Here is a 17,686-nt window from a genome sequence, read left to right as displayed (position 1 = left end):
TATTAAATGAAAGTCCCCAAAGTTTTTTAGCCAACGAATAAGAAAACGTTATTACAAAACTTTAATAAACCTCTCTCTAAGATTCTCTTCATCTTTAAAAAATCGGGGAGGGAGGGACGGGCGTTGATAACGTCCACTCCAGTTTTCTTCTCATATTCAGAGTGTTGAAAAATTGACTTTTTAGATAGAGTAATAGACGAACGAAGCTATTGGATTTTTTTTAGAAATATCAACATCCCGACGATGTCTGATAGGTTGAAACGTTTGGACACTCAAATTAATGAACCAATCAATCAAAATTTACTGAAATTTTCAAGATTGTTCAGCCAACGAATAAAAAGTTGTTATTATAAAGCTTTGGGGACTAGTGAAATAAACAGCCCAATGTCCCCTCTCTTTGCAGGCCGGGTCTTCTGGTAGAGTGCAAACATATGCAGTTTTGACTTCAACAAAGCATTTAAATGTCAAAAAACCTCGTTGGGGCAGGATTTTTCTTCGATTTTAAATGATCATCTAGATAAGCTAGAGCAATATCCGCTTGTAATAAGATGCGATATTCTAATGCCTGCTATAAGATGCAAATTTAAGTAACATCCAACAGACAACCAACTCTTTGTTTGAACGGCCTTTGTCTTTGCGCCCGTGACTTTTTTTAAGTTGGAAATTTAATTATACAGCTGATTTGGTTGTATATTTTTTATTGGTTAAATATGAAAATTAAACATATTGATTAAATAACATCAATGAATACTACACATAAAACCAAATAACATAATTTTTCAGTATAATAATTTCCAAATATCTTCAAACATGTTTGTAATACATCTTCCGAAACTATTCTTTCAATTACTTCTTTCCACCGTTGGATCTGAAGGGTGGTCTTGTAGTGGTTCTAGAAAAAAAATATTTTTGATATGTAGTTCAAATTAAACAAGGATGATAACATCGATAAAAAGCGGAGCAAAATGTTAATGAACAAACGGACAATTTCAGTTTTTAACAGATGTTCAGTATCATAAGAAATAAATATATACCAAGAGCGTTAAAAACACGAAATCTTCTTTCATAAATATCTGTTTTTTTTGTGGCAAGGCCGACAGACTGACGGATAAAGTAAATTTTATTGGATGCAAATTGAGAAAGGGATTAAACATAAAAATCACCGTCTATCTGAAACAACAGCCGAGAAATTGAGGTTTCCCGCTTAACTATTCCTATTTCGAATTATAGAGTAGCTTCTTGTCTTTAAAAAAATATTTCTTTTATAAAGTTTTACGGCATTGATAGCTTGGGCTCGGCAGTCCTTACACCACATTAATCTGCTCTTTTTTAAATCAATCAAGACTCATTTTGATGTTGTAAAATCCAAACCATAGCAGCAACTATTGACCGCTGATCTACACGTTTTGGGGAGAAATCTGAAGCCACACAAACAATTTTGAGCTACCAAAGTCATTAAATAGTCACTAACTTACCCCTTTGTAGTGGTTGTACTGGTGGCGATTCTTTCAGATCTCCTAAATAAAAAATGAGATAACCTATTGTTCATGCTTATCTTTTTTAAGGTTATGTTAATAGGTTAATAAGAACAAAAAAAGCCCGCATGGATAGTAACCAGTAGGGTTAGGATTAGAGCAGGGGCTAAACATATTCTTTCAATGCCTTTGGGTCTTTAATGATCCATTTAATGCAACTTAAAAAGAAATTTCTACCAGACGAATGTTTTTCTTTAAAACCAATAATATGCGGGATCGTTACTTTACTGTATTACCTTGGTTAACCCAATTTAGGGATTTAGGATCTAGACATTCTATATTAAATTTTTACCTTGTTGTAACATTTGGTTTGGCAGTGGTTGCACCCTTGCCTCCAACTACAGATTTCTTGCAGTTCTACAACATCAACAAAACATAAAACAATATTTTCAAAATCAATCATCACTTTTTATATAAGTATTTTCTTCTCTTATTTTAGGTTCATTAAGGATCAGAAAAGTCCCAGAGGGCATGTGCTTCAATGCAGGGTTGAAACTCTCCAAGGGTTATTCTTTTCTTGGAAAATAAAAAAAATAGGAATGGGGCGGTGGGTTGGGGGAGTTGTAGTTTGAGGGATGACACTTTTGCATTGTTCAAGATCAACTTTAAAGTTTAAGAAATGAAAACAGACAAAAAGTTTAGTATAATAAACTTTATTTGATATTCTTTAGATTTTAGTTTGATTTCAAGAAGAAAGGAGTTTATAGGCCCGCAGGGTTAGGGTTACAAGTTTCACCTTGGTAACTGAACAGTTGACACCAGGTACACATGGCTGGCCCTGGCTTTCCAGCTTGAAATCTCCACAATCATATTTGAACTTGGTTCCTGGATACATTGAAAGGTAAGATGTATGATATATCCATGTTGATTAGGGTTTGACCGGATACCAGATATCCGGCAGATTTATAATACCGGATATCCGGCATATTACCCAATATCCGGCCATATAACCGGAAATTTAAGTAGCAACAAAAGTTTTCTTCATATAGTTTCTTAAAGTTTTCTATGGCGTTCTATCTAGTTTAATGAAAGAATAGTTATTTATCGCATCGTGTTATAAACAGCTTTCCGTGGATATAAAAGGTACAATTATAATAATAATAAAAAAAAAAAGTTTTTAGCCCCAAAATGCATATGGCACGAACTAACATTTTCATATTCGTAGAAAACTGGATGTAATACGATGCTATTTTTTCAGTATTGCTGAGAACCGGTTCTAATCCACTGGATATTAAACGGGTTGAAGGTGATGCTGGAAAAAGTTATTAATCTTCTCACCATGAACATCAGTGGTCTCTATCTGGATCTTGTTCACAATGAGGTCATCTTTACCATCCTTGGACAGGGTGAACCTGGGACCTCCGTCTGGGATAATCTACACAAATTATCTTATAAATTGTAGAGTAGCAGTGCTTATGTCCGGAAAGGAAATATTTTTTTAGCATAATGACCATATCTTTTGTAAAATTATTCAAATGCTTTTATCTTTTTGAAATTTAATAATCAATATATATCATGTTCTTATTGAACCATCTAAAATAAAAATTTAACATTTTAAAATGAATGTATGAACCCTATTTATAATGGTTATAGAGTCTCTGTTCTTTTAAGATTATACCTTAGTTGTACAGTAATCTGCATGCAAAATTGGTACTTGATATGACAGTTCTTACATATCAAAATATCATACATTAGCTACTATCAGTCATTTAAATAGGCAATTAGGAAATTTCAAATTAAAGAACTTTGTTTTAAAACTATGTACCTTATTAACTTTGTATTGCATGGTCTTGCACTTTCCAAGATCTCCTTCTTTCCAGATCTAATAAATACAAAGTATCATATTAATCGATCCATATAATAAAGTAATAGGATGTCTTTTACAAGGTAGCTTCTCATAGGTCCAAGCAAGGTTTTTTGGGGAGGGTACCACCACCCTCCCGAGAGAAATCGCCCAAAGAAAAAAAATCATCCCCCCAATTTTTTGTATTATTTTTTTCTTTTTACATCTATAATCAAAGATTGGGGAGTGGTCGACTCTATATAAAAAAGTTTTTTTACAATTTTTTCTTTTTAAATCTAAAATAAAAAAATAGGCAGTCGAAATCAAAACCCCCTCCCCTCTACCCCCGAATGTGCCTTTAGAGGCCTCTAGTGGGCGTAAACGCGTAGAGTATATCTTACTTAATATCATTTAATTAACTAGAGTAAAAAAAAAGTAACTCCCCCCACCCTTCCCTTTTTCAATTTATTTCAAACACTGGGAGGGGCGTTTCTGTGTTCAACTAGACACTTTGAGGTAAACGTAAGTTTTCTTAATATGAAATTATTACAATCAACCAGACGAAGGCTAATCTGTCCTACTTTTGATTCCCATGACGTCATAAAAATGAGGGATTATCCATCTTTTTTTAAGGGGTTTTCTTTCCCACTTCTCCTCTCATCTCCTTCATTTTTATGACGTCCCAGGAATCAAAAGTAAGACATATTGGGCTTAGTCAATCAACCATGCTAATTATTAAAATATTACCTCAACATCATTCTTGCTCCAGTCGTCACTTAACAGACCACTAAAATACAAATTTAATCAGCTTATACCAACAACGATATTTATTTGAAAAAAATCACGAAACCTATACGTGATTTTTTTGATGTCGTTGGGGGCAAACACTTTGTACAATTGACGACCTTTTACTATACTATTTAAATACTATTTAAAATTTATTTCACTTGTTGGCCTAAAATAATTCCTTAAATTTAATAACCTTATTTAAAACTAGCTGCTGAAACCTAGCATAGGACTTAGGGTTTCCTTAGCCTTAGATAGTTATAAAGAAATATGTATGGAATTAAATAAAAATGGATATCTTAAATATAGGTATTGAATCATATTAACCTGAGCTTAGTTTTGCAGCAGACAGAGTTCACATCAGAACAGATATCAATCTAAATTTGTTGATAAAACTAAAAAGGGGCATGTACATTGTACACAGGATCTAACTATCTAACTGTATGTCTGTCTGTTTGTTTGTCTGTTCATCTTTATATATCTTTTTTTGTCACTTTGTCTATCTGTCAAGTTTGTCTGTCCCTCTTTCTTTCTATGTAAATACCATCTATTTATCTATCTTTCTATCTTAACTTATACCATCTATCTATCTATCTATCGGTCTGTCTGTCTGGGTCTTTCTATCTGTCTGCTACTCTATGTGTATATTTGTTTTTCCATCTATCTATCTACCTATATATCTATCTATTTTTCTATAAGTCTTATAGTCTATCTATTTATCTATGCTTACCTGAACATTATCATTAGTTCCATCAGGACCTACAGTAACATTAACCAGAGTAACTCTCTCATAAGTGTCTGACTAATCTATATATCTGTCTGTTTACTTATCTATCTATCTATCTGTCTGTCTGTTTGTCTATTTGTCTATCTATCCATCCTTACCTTAACATTGTCATTAGTTCCATCAGGACCTACAGTAACATTAACCAGAGTAACTCTCTCATAAGTGTCTGACTAATCTATATATCTGTCTGTTTATTTATCTATCTATCTATCTGTCTGTCTGTTTGTCTATTTGTCTATCTATCCATCCTTACCTTAACATTGTCATTAGTTCCATCAGGACCAACAGTAACATTGACCAGAGTAACTCTCTCATAAGTGTCTGACTAATCTATCTATCTGTCTGTTTATTTATCTATCTATCTATCTGTCTGTCTGTTTGTCTATCTATCTATGCTTACCTTAACATTGTCATTAGTTCCATCAGGACCTACAGTAACATTGACCAGAGTGACTCTCTTATAAGTGTCTGACTAATCTATCTATCTGTCTGTTTATCTATCTATCTATCTATCTATCTGTCAGTCTGTTTGTCTATCTATCCATCCTTACCTTAACATTGTCATTAGTTCCATCAGGACCTACAGTAACATTGACCAGAGTGACTCTCTTATAAGTGTCTGACTAATCTATCTATCTGTCTGTCTACTATCTATCTATCTGTCAGTCTGTTTGTCTATCTATCCATCCTTACCTTAACATTGTCATTAGTTCTATCAGAACCGACTGTAATTTTAACCAGAGTAACTCTCTCATAAGTGTCTAACTAATCTATCTATCTGTCTGTTTATTTATTTATCTATCTATCTATCTATTTGTCTGTCTATTTGTCTATCTATCCATCCTTACCTTAACATTGTCATTAGTTCCATCAGGACCTACAGTAACATTGACCAGAGTGACTCTATCATAAATGTCTGACTAATCTATCTATCTGTCTGTTTATTTATCTATCTATCTATCTGTCTGTCTGTCTGTCTATTTGTCTATCTATCCATCCTTACCTTAACATTGTCATTAGTTCCATCAGGACCTACAGTAACATTGACCAGAGTAACTCTCTCATAAGTGTCTGACTAATCTATCTATCTGTCTGTATATTTATCTATCTATCTATCTGTCTGTCTGTTTGTCTATTTGTCTATCTATCCATCCTTACCTTAACATTGTCATTAGTTCCATCAGGACCTACAGTAACATTGACCAGAGTGACTCTCTCATAAGTGTCTCACTAATCTATCTGTTTATTTATCTATCTATCTATCTATCTGTCTATCTGTCTGTCTATTTGTCTATCTATCCATCCTTACCTTAACATTGTCATTAGTTCCATCAGGACCGACAGTAACTTTAACCAGAGTAACTCTCTCATAAGTGTCTGACTAATCTATCTATCTGTCTGTTTATTTATTTATCTATCTATCTGTCTGTCTGTCTGTCTATTTGTCTATCTATCCATCCCTACCTTAACATTATCATTAGTTCCATCAGGACCGACAGTAACTTTAACCAGAGTAACTCTCTCATAAGTGTCTGACTAATCTATCTATCTGTCTGTTTATTTATCTATCTTTCTATATGTATCATAGTCTATCTATCTATCCATCCTTACCTTAACATTGTCATTAGTTCCATCAGGACCAACAGTAACATTGACCAGAGTAACTCTTTCATAAGTGTAGGGAGATGTCTTACAGAACTGAACAAGAATAAGTTTATCTATAAGTTATGAAGCTCGCAAAATAAAAAAAAGTTACCTGTGTGACAGTTTAAATAAAGGGCAAATTATTGTATCAAAATACTTGAACTAAAAATTCTATTCTCCCAAAGTTTCATTCAATACTTTTATTACAAACAAGGATCAAAATTTTGAGAAATTATTAAATTATATTCCATTGTCCCATCCCTTTTTTACCTTTGTTTGAGATCCAGAAATATTCTTAGCGCCTGCAGCTCCACCAATGTTGTATCTACCACACTCAAATCTAAAATTAAACCAATAGCATTGGGAATATTAACATAGCGAAGTCGCTAAAAAAGAACAGAAAATAATTTGCTAGCAGACGAAAAAGGTCCTTATCAGGATGGTTATACATCTATATTATAGATTTAATGTAAATTGCATCTTTTTCTGGACAAAATATTCTTAAGGATATATTCAAAAGAAGGTGTATTAACTTTTTTGCTTTTTATTTAGAATAGCTAGTCGGTGCTTTTAATAAGTAATAGATGTAAAATGGTCCATAGAATTTAAATATGCAATCGTTTTTTTTTTTGTAGACCTCTTATTTTTGAAGTAATTTAAGTTTTTTTGAAAAATAATTAAGTCGGTTTTAAGGTACTAAAACGCAACAAAAAAAAAGAAGAAAATTGCCAGCATGAACAAAAATAGTAAAATCTTTAATTTGACACCTTTTTTTTTAAAATTCTGTTAAGTAATTATTGAAAAAATCTATTTTGTTAACCTCGGATTAATCAAAACTTTGAAATTAAAAATATCCTCTCACAGGCATAAAAAGTATGTGTTCATATATACTTTTAGAATGAGAAAAATAATACGAATCCATTCTAAGCAAAATTGAAAAAGTTTTATAAAACTAAAATAAAAAATATAAAGTTTATTTTAAGAATCATAATTTTCGGCTTTAAAGGGTTAGCTTGAACAAAACCTGAACAAAACCTAAACAAAAGACAATGCAATGTAGCAGATATTTTTTAAACACAAGAAACAATAATGTATTTTTAACTGCATTGTTTTGAAGTTTATAAACAGACTGATGCATATTTGTTCATAATTTTTCATTCTTTTCATGTTCTGTAATATCACTATATTTATTGTAGTATCTATTGTATATATTGTAAAAACGTTCTCCTTTTTTTTGGCAATTCTATTGGTTAACTTTATAGGTTAAGCTTCCCAATTCGTCAGTTTTCGCGATTTGTGATTGGCTAGTTAAGTAGTTACAATTCTTAAAATAAACTTTTTATTTTTTATTACAATTTTTTAAAACTTTTTCAATTTTGCTTAGAATGGTTTTGTAATATTTTTCTGATTCTAAAGTCATATATAAACATATATTTTTTATGCCTGTGTAAGAAAATAATTAGGTTTAAAGTTTTGATTAAACCTAGGTTAAAAAAATAGATTTTTTCAATAATTACACAACAGAATTTTAAAAATAAGGTGTCAAATTAAAGATCTTACTATTTTTGTTCATACTGGCAATTTTCTTCTTTTATTTTGTTGCGTTTTAGTACCTTAAAACCGACTTAATTATTTTTAAAAAAAACTTAAATTACTTCAAAAATAAAAGGTGTACAAAAAAACCGATTGCATATTTAAATTCTATGAACCATTTTACATCTATTACTTACTAAAAGCACCGACTAGCTATTCTAAATAAAAAGCAAAAAAGTTAATACACCTTCTTTATTAATCTAAAAATCACCTTTCAATTTCAATCTTTTTATCATCCTGAACAGTTTCAGCTTCAACAAACAGGGATGTCACACCAAGGGTATCTGTTCCCTAATAATAATAAATATATTAGTTTCAGCCTCAACAAACTTGGATGTCACACCAAGGGTATCTGTTCCCTAATAAAAATAATAAATATATTAGTTTCAAGCCTCAACAAACTAGGATGTCACACCAAGGGTATCTGTTCCCTAATAATAATAAATATATTAGTTTCAGTCTCAACAAACAGGGGTAATCTTTTACAATGGATGATTTCTCTTGGGAAGGTGATTTTACCCTCCCCAAAATAGTTATAAACCTTCTCAGGACCTATGAGGAGCTACTCTATAAAGGAGAACTATTTCGGTTCTGTGGTTAGCGAGATCCTTCGGTAAAAACAAAGAGACAGGTACCCTGTTACTTTATTATTGTTATTTATTGTTTGATTAGCCTTAGTTCCTAAGTTATATGAACTAAGTCGTCATAGAGTAGGTTATCATAATTGTTATTGGCAGGGTTTGCCCATCTATCTAAAAAAAATAAGTCTTCTCAGAGACTACACAAGATGCAGAACTAATTTTTCTAGTGTAGATTACATAAAGCAAGTTTGACCATTTAAAAACATTGGCAGCCAGACTGCTCCTTAGGTGCTTTTTAAGCGTTTTCAAATTTTACTTTTATTCCTAAGCATATTTTAAATGTATACCTTCTTAATCAAAGTAACTTCCAAACCAGTCTTGACTGTAAATTTCTTGTCCCTTTAATATAGATTGTTAAAAACAATAATAACAATGGATGAAATAACATTTTGAAAGTTAAATTAACTTTTTTTAATTAAAAGAACATTTGTATAACCATCCATCAACTTATCATCACAATTTTCACACTACATAAAAAGAATTTGCAAGACTCGTATTTGGGTAGGGTTCAATTTTAAGACGGGATAATTTATTTTTGTGTGCTTTGATGGTTTTTTTTACATTATTTTAATGATTTAGTTATTAACTATCCCCAGGGAGGGAGTGGACATATGTTTATTTATTACACTAGTCCCAAAAGTTTTATAATAACGTTTTCTTATTCGTTGACTTAAGAACTTTCAGGATTTGTATTGAATTTTGAATGGTTGGTTCATTAAGTTGAGTGTCCAACTTTTTTAACCATTAATTGAAATCTAAAGAAGGGGTATTTTTAATATAAGTGGGTGTGTACATCAATTCATCGGCTATTGTCTTATCCCTTTAGATCCCTGCTTTATCTTACTTGCAGGGACCAAAATATTTCTTAGTCCAGGTCTCCAGGTCATTCTTGCTCCAGTCATCAGAGAAGCTTGCCTTCAGGGCTGGCGTCTCACAACAATCCTTCTTGTCATCAGAACAAATCTGAAAATCATAAGCCGTCATTAGGGATCTAAAGGGATAGGACAATGGCCGATAAATTGATGTGCACTCCAAATGATGTTGCACCAAATTACCCATTCTGTAGATTACAATTAGTGGTTGAAACGTTTGGACACTCAACTCAACTCAAACCAACCAATCAAAATTCATTAAAATTAAAGTTGTTAAGCCAACAAATAAGAAAACATTATTATAAATCTATTGGGGACTAGTGTAATAAACAGCCCATTGTCACCTTTTTCTCAGTGGCGTCATAAATTTACCAGTGAGAATTCCTTATTTTCTGTGACGTCATAATTTCTTTAATTTTGACCAATCAGAATCATTCTAACCATTATTTTGTCCAATAAGTAATTACCTTGGCTGTGACGTCATCATTTTGACCAATTAGAATCATTCAAACATTTATTTTGTCCAATAAGAAATTACCTTGGCTGTGACGTCATCATTTGTACCATCTGGACCAATTAGAATTATTCAAACCTTAAGTTTGTCCAATAAAAAATTACCTTAGCTGTGACGTCATCATTTGTACCATCTGGACCAATTTGTACTTGCAGCTTGTTAATTGTGACCTCATAACATCTAAAAATCAAATTATTAACTCTTTGAATGTAAAAATTATTAATATTTAATCCAAATGCGCTGACTTAAGTACAAGATGCTAAATATGGACATACTTCAATGTTAAGACTGATTGTACAGAGATATTTCGCTAATAACATTAAGTCTATTTGTCCTAGTAATTAATATTCCAAAAATCATTGAAAAGGAAAATCATACTATATAAAAAAAGGAATTTGGATAAAAATTAAAATGACTGACTATCTGGAAATAATTTTAGAGTTGCTACACTTTCGAAATTGAATCTAACTGTCATGTCACAGAAGCATTATTTCAAGTTTTCAATCGATGGGACAATAAAAAATGTCGAAATTAACAAAAAGATATATTTATCACAAATACAACCACCCTAAATGTAGAAAAGCTTCCGCTTTTGCTAGAGTGTATTGTAATTTATAATCATTTTATAATACATGATGTAAATGTTTAATGAAGTGACTCATTTAAAATTTTAAAAACTTAGAAATAAAAAAAATTATTAAAAAAACAATTCTCAATGATATTTCAAAAAGGAAATGAAAGATGAATTATGTTAATAATACATAACCAAAAATAGAAAAACAAGGATGACAACATCCATAAGTAGCGAAGCACAAAAAAAATCATGGATGGGAATATGTACAAGTAGATTTAAAGTGTATTTATTAAAATCAAGAATAGATTTATTGAAAAAAAACGAAACTTTGTTTTATTTTGTATGATAACGACGGTTAAAGTAAATTACATACTAGATGCGCATAACAATGGGAAAAATGTTTCGATACTGTCATCGCAAAAAAGTTTTAAAATCGACTAAATATATCAAAGATATGGGGAAATATGTAAAACATATAAAAATAGCCCAAAACCTGCTAAAAGGGCAGTCTGACTGTCATTGCTGTTTTCTTCAAATGACGGAAAATTTAATTTTGATATCTTAAACTGAAAAAAATTTGAAAATCAGACCATATACACCAAAGATATGGAAAAGACTGTGAAAAATATAAAAAATAGCCAAAAACCTGACTGTCATTGCTGTTTTTTTTCAAATGATGGGAAATTTAATTTTGATATCTTTCACTGAAAAAATTTTGAAAATCGGACCATAAACACCAAAGATATGGGAAAAAATGTGGAAAATATAAAAATAGCCAAATACCTGCAAAAAAGAGGTCCAACTGTCCAACTATCTTGAATGTTTTATAATTAATTGTCCTCCTTAATGATAGGAATGTTGTCAAAAAATTTCAGCTCTCTATCTTTTATAGGAGCTGAGTAAGTCCGAATTCCTCCATAGCGTTACGAACTGACGGACTGACGGACATACAATGTGAATTATAGAGTAGCTTCGCTACTAAAAAGGAAATATTAAATTGGCTTGTCAATACACAAAACTAGTAGGTTTAGTTAAATCATTTTTCCAATTATTTTCGTTGTTGGTATAAGCTGCTATGTAATACTATATTATAAACACTCAAAATTTAAGTTTTAAGTCAGTCAGGGAGGGGACATTGGGCTGTTTATTACAATAGTCCCCAAAGTTTCATATTAACGTTTTCTTATCCGCTAACCTATCAACTTTGGGGACTCTTATTGAATTTTGATTGGTTGTTTCATTAAGTTCAATGTCCAAACGTTTCAACCACTAATTGTAATCTACTGAAGGGGTAATTTTGTGTATTACATCAATTTATTGTCCATTGTTTTATCCCTTTAGACCCCTGGTTTTAAGTATAAACTTGAAAATATGCTTATCATTCAAAAGTCGGTGTTCAATTCATTCCGCAAAAATTGCATAATTTCAAGAGATGCTTTTACTATCTATATTACAAGTAGAACGATGTTTCTCTGTTCGGCCGTCCGTCCATTCTTACTAACGTAACCTCAGACCATCACTGGAAAAAATAAGTTATAGAGTAGATTTTTTTTCTATTGAAAATCTTCATGGTAAACAACTCTCTACCTTATCTAGCATCCGAGTAAATAAATATTCATCTAGTATTTCCTAAAGGACAGGATAAATCATACATAATAGTAGACGGCCATTTTGTAGTTACGTTACTTTATATCTCAGTTTTTGAAATTAAAAAAAAATATTTTTGGGTGGAATTGATAAAACACTTTCAAGTCTAGGGCCCCAATTTCAAGTGGATTTTCCAAGAAATTTGATCATGAGTTGGTTGCTTCTGTACATAATTGATTGAAGCAGTTTCCCCTCAAAGTGCCACTTGAGCACTTCAACCCCCTTTCCATTTTTTTTACTAAAAATAAGAGGGTGGGTAATTTTTTTTTTATTACTTCAAAAATTAGCTTAGGTTATATTGGATACTAGGCAGCACCGTAAAAAAGGGAACTCAATCATTTAAGGCGTTAGTGAGATCTTAATAAACAATTTTAAAACCCTAAACTTTATATAATATACTAGTGGCTTCGCCCTACCCTCTAAGGGCTTTGCCCCTAGATGTAATTAAAAAAAAGAAATCTGGAGATGTAACCACTAATATCGAACTGATTTTTTTTAATGGGGGGGGATTTTTTCATTATTTTTTTTTGGGGGGGGGGGTTTAGGGTGACCCACTCCCCCCAAAAAATAGCCTGAAACCACCACAGGACCAGTAGGTATATTCCCTGAAGGGTATAATCCGATTGGTTCAGTGGTTAACGAGATCTTAAGGGACAGACGGACGGAAAGACAGACATCAAGCTACTTTGTATTATAAATGGCAAGCGAAATCCAGAAAAATCAACCACAACACACACATATTTAATAGGACTGGCTTAAATTACGGTTAATCCAAGTTTTAACCAGATTTATTTATTTCTTTTTGCGTAAATTTGAAACAAAACAAGATAGGTAACTGTTAAAGAAGCCAAGCATTAAAAGAATTAGCAAATGTTAAGAATCGGCAGACGCAACCACCTTTTATATCTTGCAAATATGCAGTAATAATGTAAAATAATCTAAAGCTGCTGAATTATGGAATCGCCAAGCGGCTGTACAGTGCCCACCCAACCCTGGCAATAACTATCCCTGAGATCTTAAGTAAGGAAGTACTAAAACCCTTCTCCAAAAATAGTTTTAGCTCTTTGCGCCATGGGGTTCAAAGTCCTTAGTAATGACCACCAAAAAGTTTCAAGGGATCATATATATGTAGTGTGCTGCCCCTTTATGGCTTTCCTTAACTTAACTTACCCCTAAAGAAGTTTTAAAAAACTAAGCTTGGGTTTGAAGGGTTCAATTGGCGGTGGAGATTTGTGTTGTTTAAAATATGTGAACATTCAGGAGTGGTCAATTAACATATCATTATTATTATTATTATTTTTTAAAAATAAATGTTTGCCTAATTTTGTGCAAAAACATAGTCAAAATAAAATGTTTTTTTTTGTTGTTGTTGGATGAATGGATTCCATAGTCAAACATAATCCTTTTCTTTTATTTTAAAAGAATGATTTCTATTCTTTAATTCCAAAGCAATTGTGAAATTACTGACTCACTAAAAATTACTAGTTTAAAATTATGTAATCTATTCATAAATTCTTATTTTTATACAATACGAAGAAATCATTGTTTTCTAATTTCTAAGGAAATTAGATTAAATCCTTATAATAAAGTAACAGGATGTCTTTTTGTCTGTGTGTTTGTACCGAAGGATCCCGCTAACCGCTGAACCGACCGGGTTCTCCTTAATAGGTATAGCTTCTCTTAGGTCCTTGGAAGGTTTTTAACTAATTTGTGGGAGGGTACCTCCACCCTCCCAAGATAAATCACAAAAAAATCGAGAGAAAAAAATTTGCGTAGAGACTTGAACGCAACATAGAAATTATTTATCAAGTAAAAAAAAAAACATTGAAAGTGGCACTAGAGGCCTCTAGGGGCGTAAACGCTAGTCCTTATATAAAGTAACATGATAACTGTGTAAATAAATTTATCTGCCTGTACAGGAGGATCTCGCTAGCTGCTGTATTCACATTTATATTATACCTTCTTAATACGTCCAGAAAAAAGTGAAACTATTTTGGGGGAAAGTACCACCACCCTCCCAAGAGAAATCGCCCCTAGAAAAAATGACCACACTGACTTTTTTACTGTAGGGTTTTAAAACTAAAAGTTTAACTTAGGCAGATCTCCACTTTACCCCCCCCCCCCCTCCCCCTTCTCAAGTACCCCCAAGAGGCCTCTAGGGGCGTAGCCGTAAGTATTAGTATACCCTAAGACATTGCTTTAAAGGAACTAAATTATTTATCCTCAAAAGCAGAAGAGAAAAAAAGTTGATGTTGTCTAAAGCAGTACAGGACCATGTGAGATACAGAGTAGATGTTCGTAGGTTAGAAATTCGGCCTTCTATCAATAATAGTATATAGCAGAGAAAATATTTAAGATAATTATTTATTTACCTGTCATCACCGCCGAAAAGAACACCGCCACACTTTTTGAAAACAGCGCCGCCGCCTCGTGGCCCATCAGGGATTTCTGTCTTTTTCTAAAAATTATTATCCGGTTACTTCTCTCAAACTGACTAAGGAGAACAGAACCCCCCATCCCTCTTATTTTGTATATAAATTAAAAACAAGCGGGAAGGGTATTTTTTATGACTATGTGATCGACTAGGCAAATTGAGGTAAACCGCTAATTATGCTTATAAATATGGTATAAAGAAGCAGGGTGTTTGTGTTTATATGGTAGCTAAGATTCTATCTTACAGGGAAGCTTTGTATAGGTCCAGGAAAGGGTTTCATCACTTAAGTTGCCTCCTTTTCAGTTCTCTTTATTTAAAAGGATAGATAAACTTCTTTGTATAAATGAGAAAAACAAGGATGAAAATATGCAAAGAGGAATATTGAATATATTAAATTATTACCCAGAGAGAGATAGGGGACGATGGACTGTTTATTACACCAGTCCCCAAAGTTTTATAATAACATTCGTTGGCAACTTTAGGGACTTTAGTGAATGTTGATTGGTTTCAATGTTTCAACCAATAATTTTAATGTACAGAAGGAGAAATTTTGTGTATAATCAATGGGGATATACATCAAATTATTGGCCATTGTCTTATCCCTTTAGATCCCTAATTCTTACCTGCGCTGCGACACCACCCACCAGGAGTATACTCGTCCACAGAAAAGCTCTCATCTAAAAATATCGTGTAAATTATATGTTTCTCAAAAGTAATGGGATGTTTGTGAAGCAGATTAAAGTGCCTAAAAAAATTGACGTCATACAATACAAATGACCAATGATAGGCCAGTATACAATTTACCATTGAACAATTAGAATATATACTGGCCTATCATTGGTCATTTGTATTGTATTACGTCGTTTTTAATTATGCACTATCAGCTGCTTCATGTTTGTCTATTACTAAGCTAAAAGGGAAGAACCCATAAGAAGTGTTCTTCACTAGGGATCTTCTCTGGTCCTGGGCAGGGTTTAGGCTATTCTTATAGGGTCGTGGTAGAGAAATCTAGCTAAATCTCCAATTTTTAAAAATTCAATATTGAAAGAAAAAAACATGCCTCATGAGACTCAGAACTAACCCCCCCCCCCCTCCCCCCAACCAAAAAATCAGTTTTAAAAAGCAGTTAATTGACTGCAATTCTCTTTCAAAATGAAAAAAAAAATAACCCTGTAAGAAACATGTTTTAATCAAAGTTGAAATCAAGACGCAAAAAGTACGAGGCAACTGGTTTTTAAATTACTTTCCAATTGAAAAAAAAAACATTGCATGCACGTTTTTCTTTTTGAAGCAAAGCTTCTCTTTTATACGAATTTAAGATGTGAATATAAAATGATAAATTATTTTTCCCTCATGACTTACTAATGACATGTGATCATCTAGAGAACCCAAGGGCATCATCATGTAATACTCTAACGCCCATTAATGGTTAAGTAACATCCAACAAAGAACCAACCCTTTGATTGCACGACCTTTGTCTGGGTTGTCCTAGCTGTGCATGGTAATTAGTTGCGCCTATTTTGCGCCAAGGCATTCCCCCTACTCTAACTATTGATGTCTATAGTTAAGACGAGTTTAGGGCCGGGATTCGAACCTATCATCGCCTTCCTGAAGACGAGCGAATGCGCTGTGATGAGCCACGGTCAACATATTTTGTAACAAAATTAGCATAAACAAGGATGACAACATTCCGAAAAGTGACGCTTAACAATCAGACAGTCAGACAAACGATCATTATTATATGTAGATCAACAACGCATTCAATAATCAACATAATTAAGAAGTCTGAATTTTTTAAAAATCTTTCCAAATATATTGTGAAAATAAATAATATAAACAATATATTTCATAAAAAAATCTTTCCTAAAATATTGTAAAAATGCATAATATAAACAACATATTTCATAAAAAATTCAGAAAAAAAATATTACCCCTGTAAATATATATGTTGACTATCTTACAGCTGAAGCCAGACTGAAAGTATTCTAGTTCCCACTCAAGCCTTTATATACCATCCACTCAACCACTATTACAGTTGCGGATTTTAAATAGTTTTTCTTTTACAGTTGGCAACTTCAGAAGCTTTTACTTTAAAATTTTTGCTCAATAAGACCTCGCAAACGGCCAAATAGTAAGTATTTATTCAGGGCAGGTTTAATGCTGTTTTGAAGGGGGAGGGGAAAATGTCGAATTAGAAATTAACCCTATAAAATTTATGGTATTTATAGTGGACAATTCTTTATACTACGATGCGATACATGATTTTTCATTGTGGATCTTAACCGGGTTTTTTTTTTCAGTGGAAATAAATAACATTCAAACACTAACTAAAAATAAATTTCCACACTGATTATATATATTACTTTATATTAGACTGTTGCAAATCTTCCTTGGTCTTCAACTGTTTATTAGACTGGCCCAAAAAAACATGAATTTTTAAATCTTTACCATATCAATTTGCGGTTACCTTGAAGTTGTTACCGGCTCAAATGTAGACCTTTTAGTGAAAACTAGACCTCTCTACAATGAAAATTGATCTCGAAATTTCAATCTTAAGCTTTTTATCAAAAACTTCATATTTTCATGATTTTAACAAGAAATAATTAAAGAACTGCCAACCTAAAATAATGTAGCTAGAGTTCAAATATGAAGCAATTATAAAAAGTAGGCAGAACCGCCATTCCTGCCGAATAATTCCGAAAAACGTCTAAAAACATTGTTTTATTTAAATTGATAATTTGTGTAAGAAATTTAACTAAAACAGTAGCTATTAGTCTTATGAGAAGAGAAATGATGAAAAACTCTAAAAAATATACATTTTAAAGGCATAAAATAGGAAAAAGTGTTTTTAATAAATTTCAAGGCTCAACAGACAT

General features: G+C 32.2%; 1 protein-coding gene across 3 annotated transcripts; it reads right to left on the bottom strand.

The window, feature by feature from the left end:
• Nucleotides 1–681: 681 nt before the first annotated feature.
• LOC145304662 (uncharacterized) lies at nt 682–17,219 on the bottom strand. 3 transcript variants are annotated; one of them, XM_080146597.1, is made up of 18 exons: nt 17,174–17,218; nt 16,742–16,898; nt 15,434–15,487; nt 14,749–14,834; nt 10,260–10,335; nt 9,614–9,732; nt 9,057–9,108; nt 8,340–8,419; nt 6,806–6,875; nt 6,503–6,589; nt 4,432–4,481; nt 4,066–4,105; nt 3,301–3,357; nt 2,814–2,910; nt 2,272–2,360; nt 1,828–1,892; nt 1,476–1,517; nt 682–892 (listed from the first exon to the last, which is right to left on the bottom strand). In XM_080146597.1, the coding sequence occupies exons 3-18, from the start codon at nt 15,485–15,487 to the stop codon at nt 847–849; spliced, it is 1,110 nt and encodes a 369-aa protein (XP_080002723.1). In that variant the 5' UTR covers nt 16,742–16,898; nt 17,174–17,218; the 3' UTR covers nt 682–846. The 3 variants fall into 3 exon arrangements, with proteins under 3 accessions (XP_080002723.1, XP_080002722.1, XP_080002724.1); XM_080146596.1 differs by having other exon boundaries at nt 16,742–16,836; XM_080146598.1 differs by lacking the exon at nt 16,742–16,898 and having other exon boundaries at nt 17,174–17,219.
• Nucleotides 17,220–17,686: the final 467 nt, after the last annotated feature.

The sequence above is a fragment of the Acartia tonsa genome, chromosome 13, assembly GCF_053477335.1.
Source record: "Acartia tonsa isolate MP-2025a chromosome 13, ASM5347733v1, whole genome shotgun sequence".
Lineage (NCBI taxonomy): Eukaryota > Metazoa > Arthropoda > Copepoda > Calanoida > Acartiidae > Acartia > Acartia tonsa.
The sequence above is the reverse complement of the archived record's forward strand: the minus strand, read 5'-3'. Positions and strand labels throughout refer to the sequence as shown.

Excerpts from the sequence above, each read along its gene's own strand:
- LOC145304662 (XM_080146598.1), bottom strand. The coding sequence starts at position 15,487 with ATGAGAGCTTTTCTGTGGACGAGTATACTCCTGGTGGGTGGTGTCGCA. Across the intron at positions 9,733-10,259 it reads ATGATGACGTCACAGCTAAG|ATTTGTTCTGATGACAAGAA; the intron begins GTAATTTTTTAT and ends TATGATTTTCAG. Across the intron at positions 3,358-4,065 it reads GGAGCAAGAATGATGTTGAG|ATCTGGAAAGAAGGAGATCT; the intron begins GTAATATTTTAA and ends TGTATTTATTAG.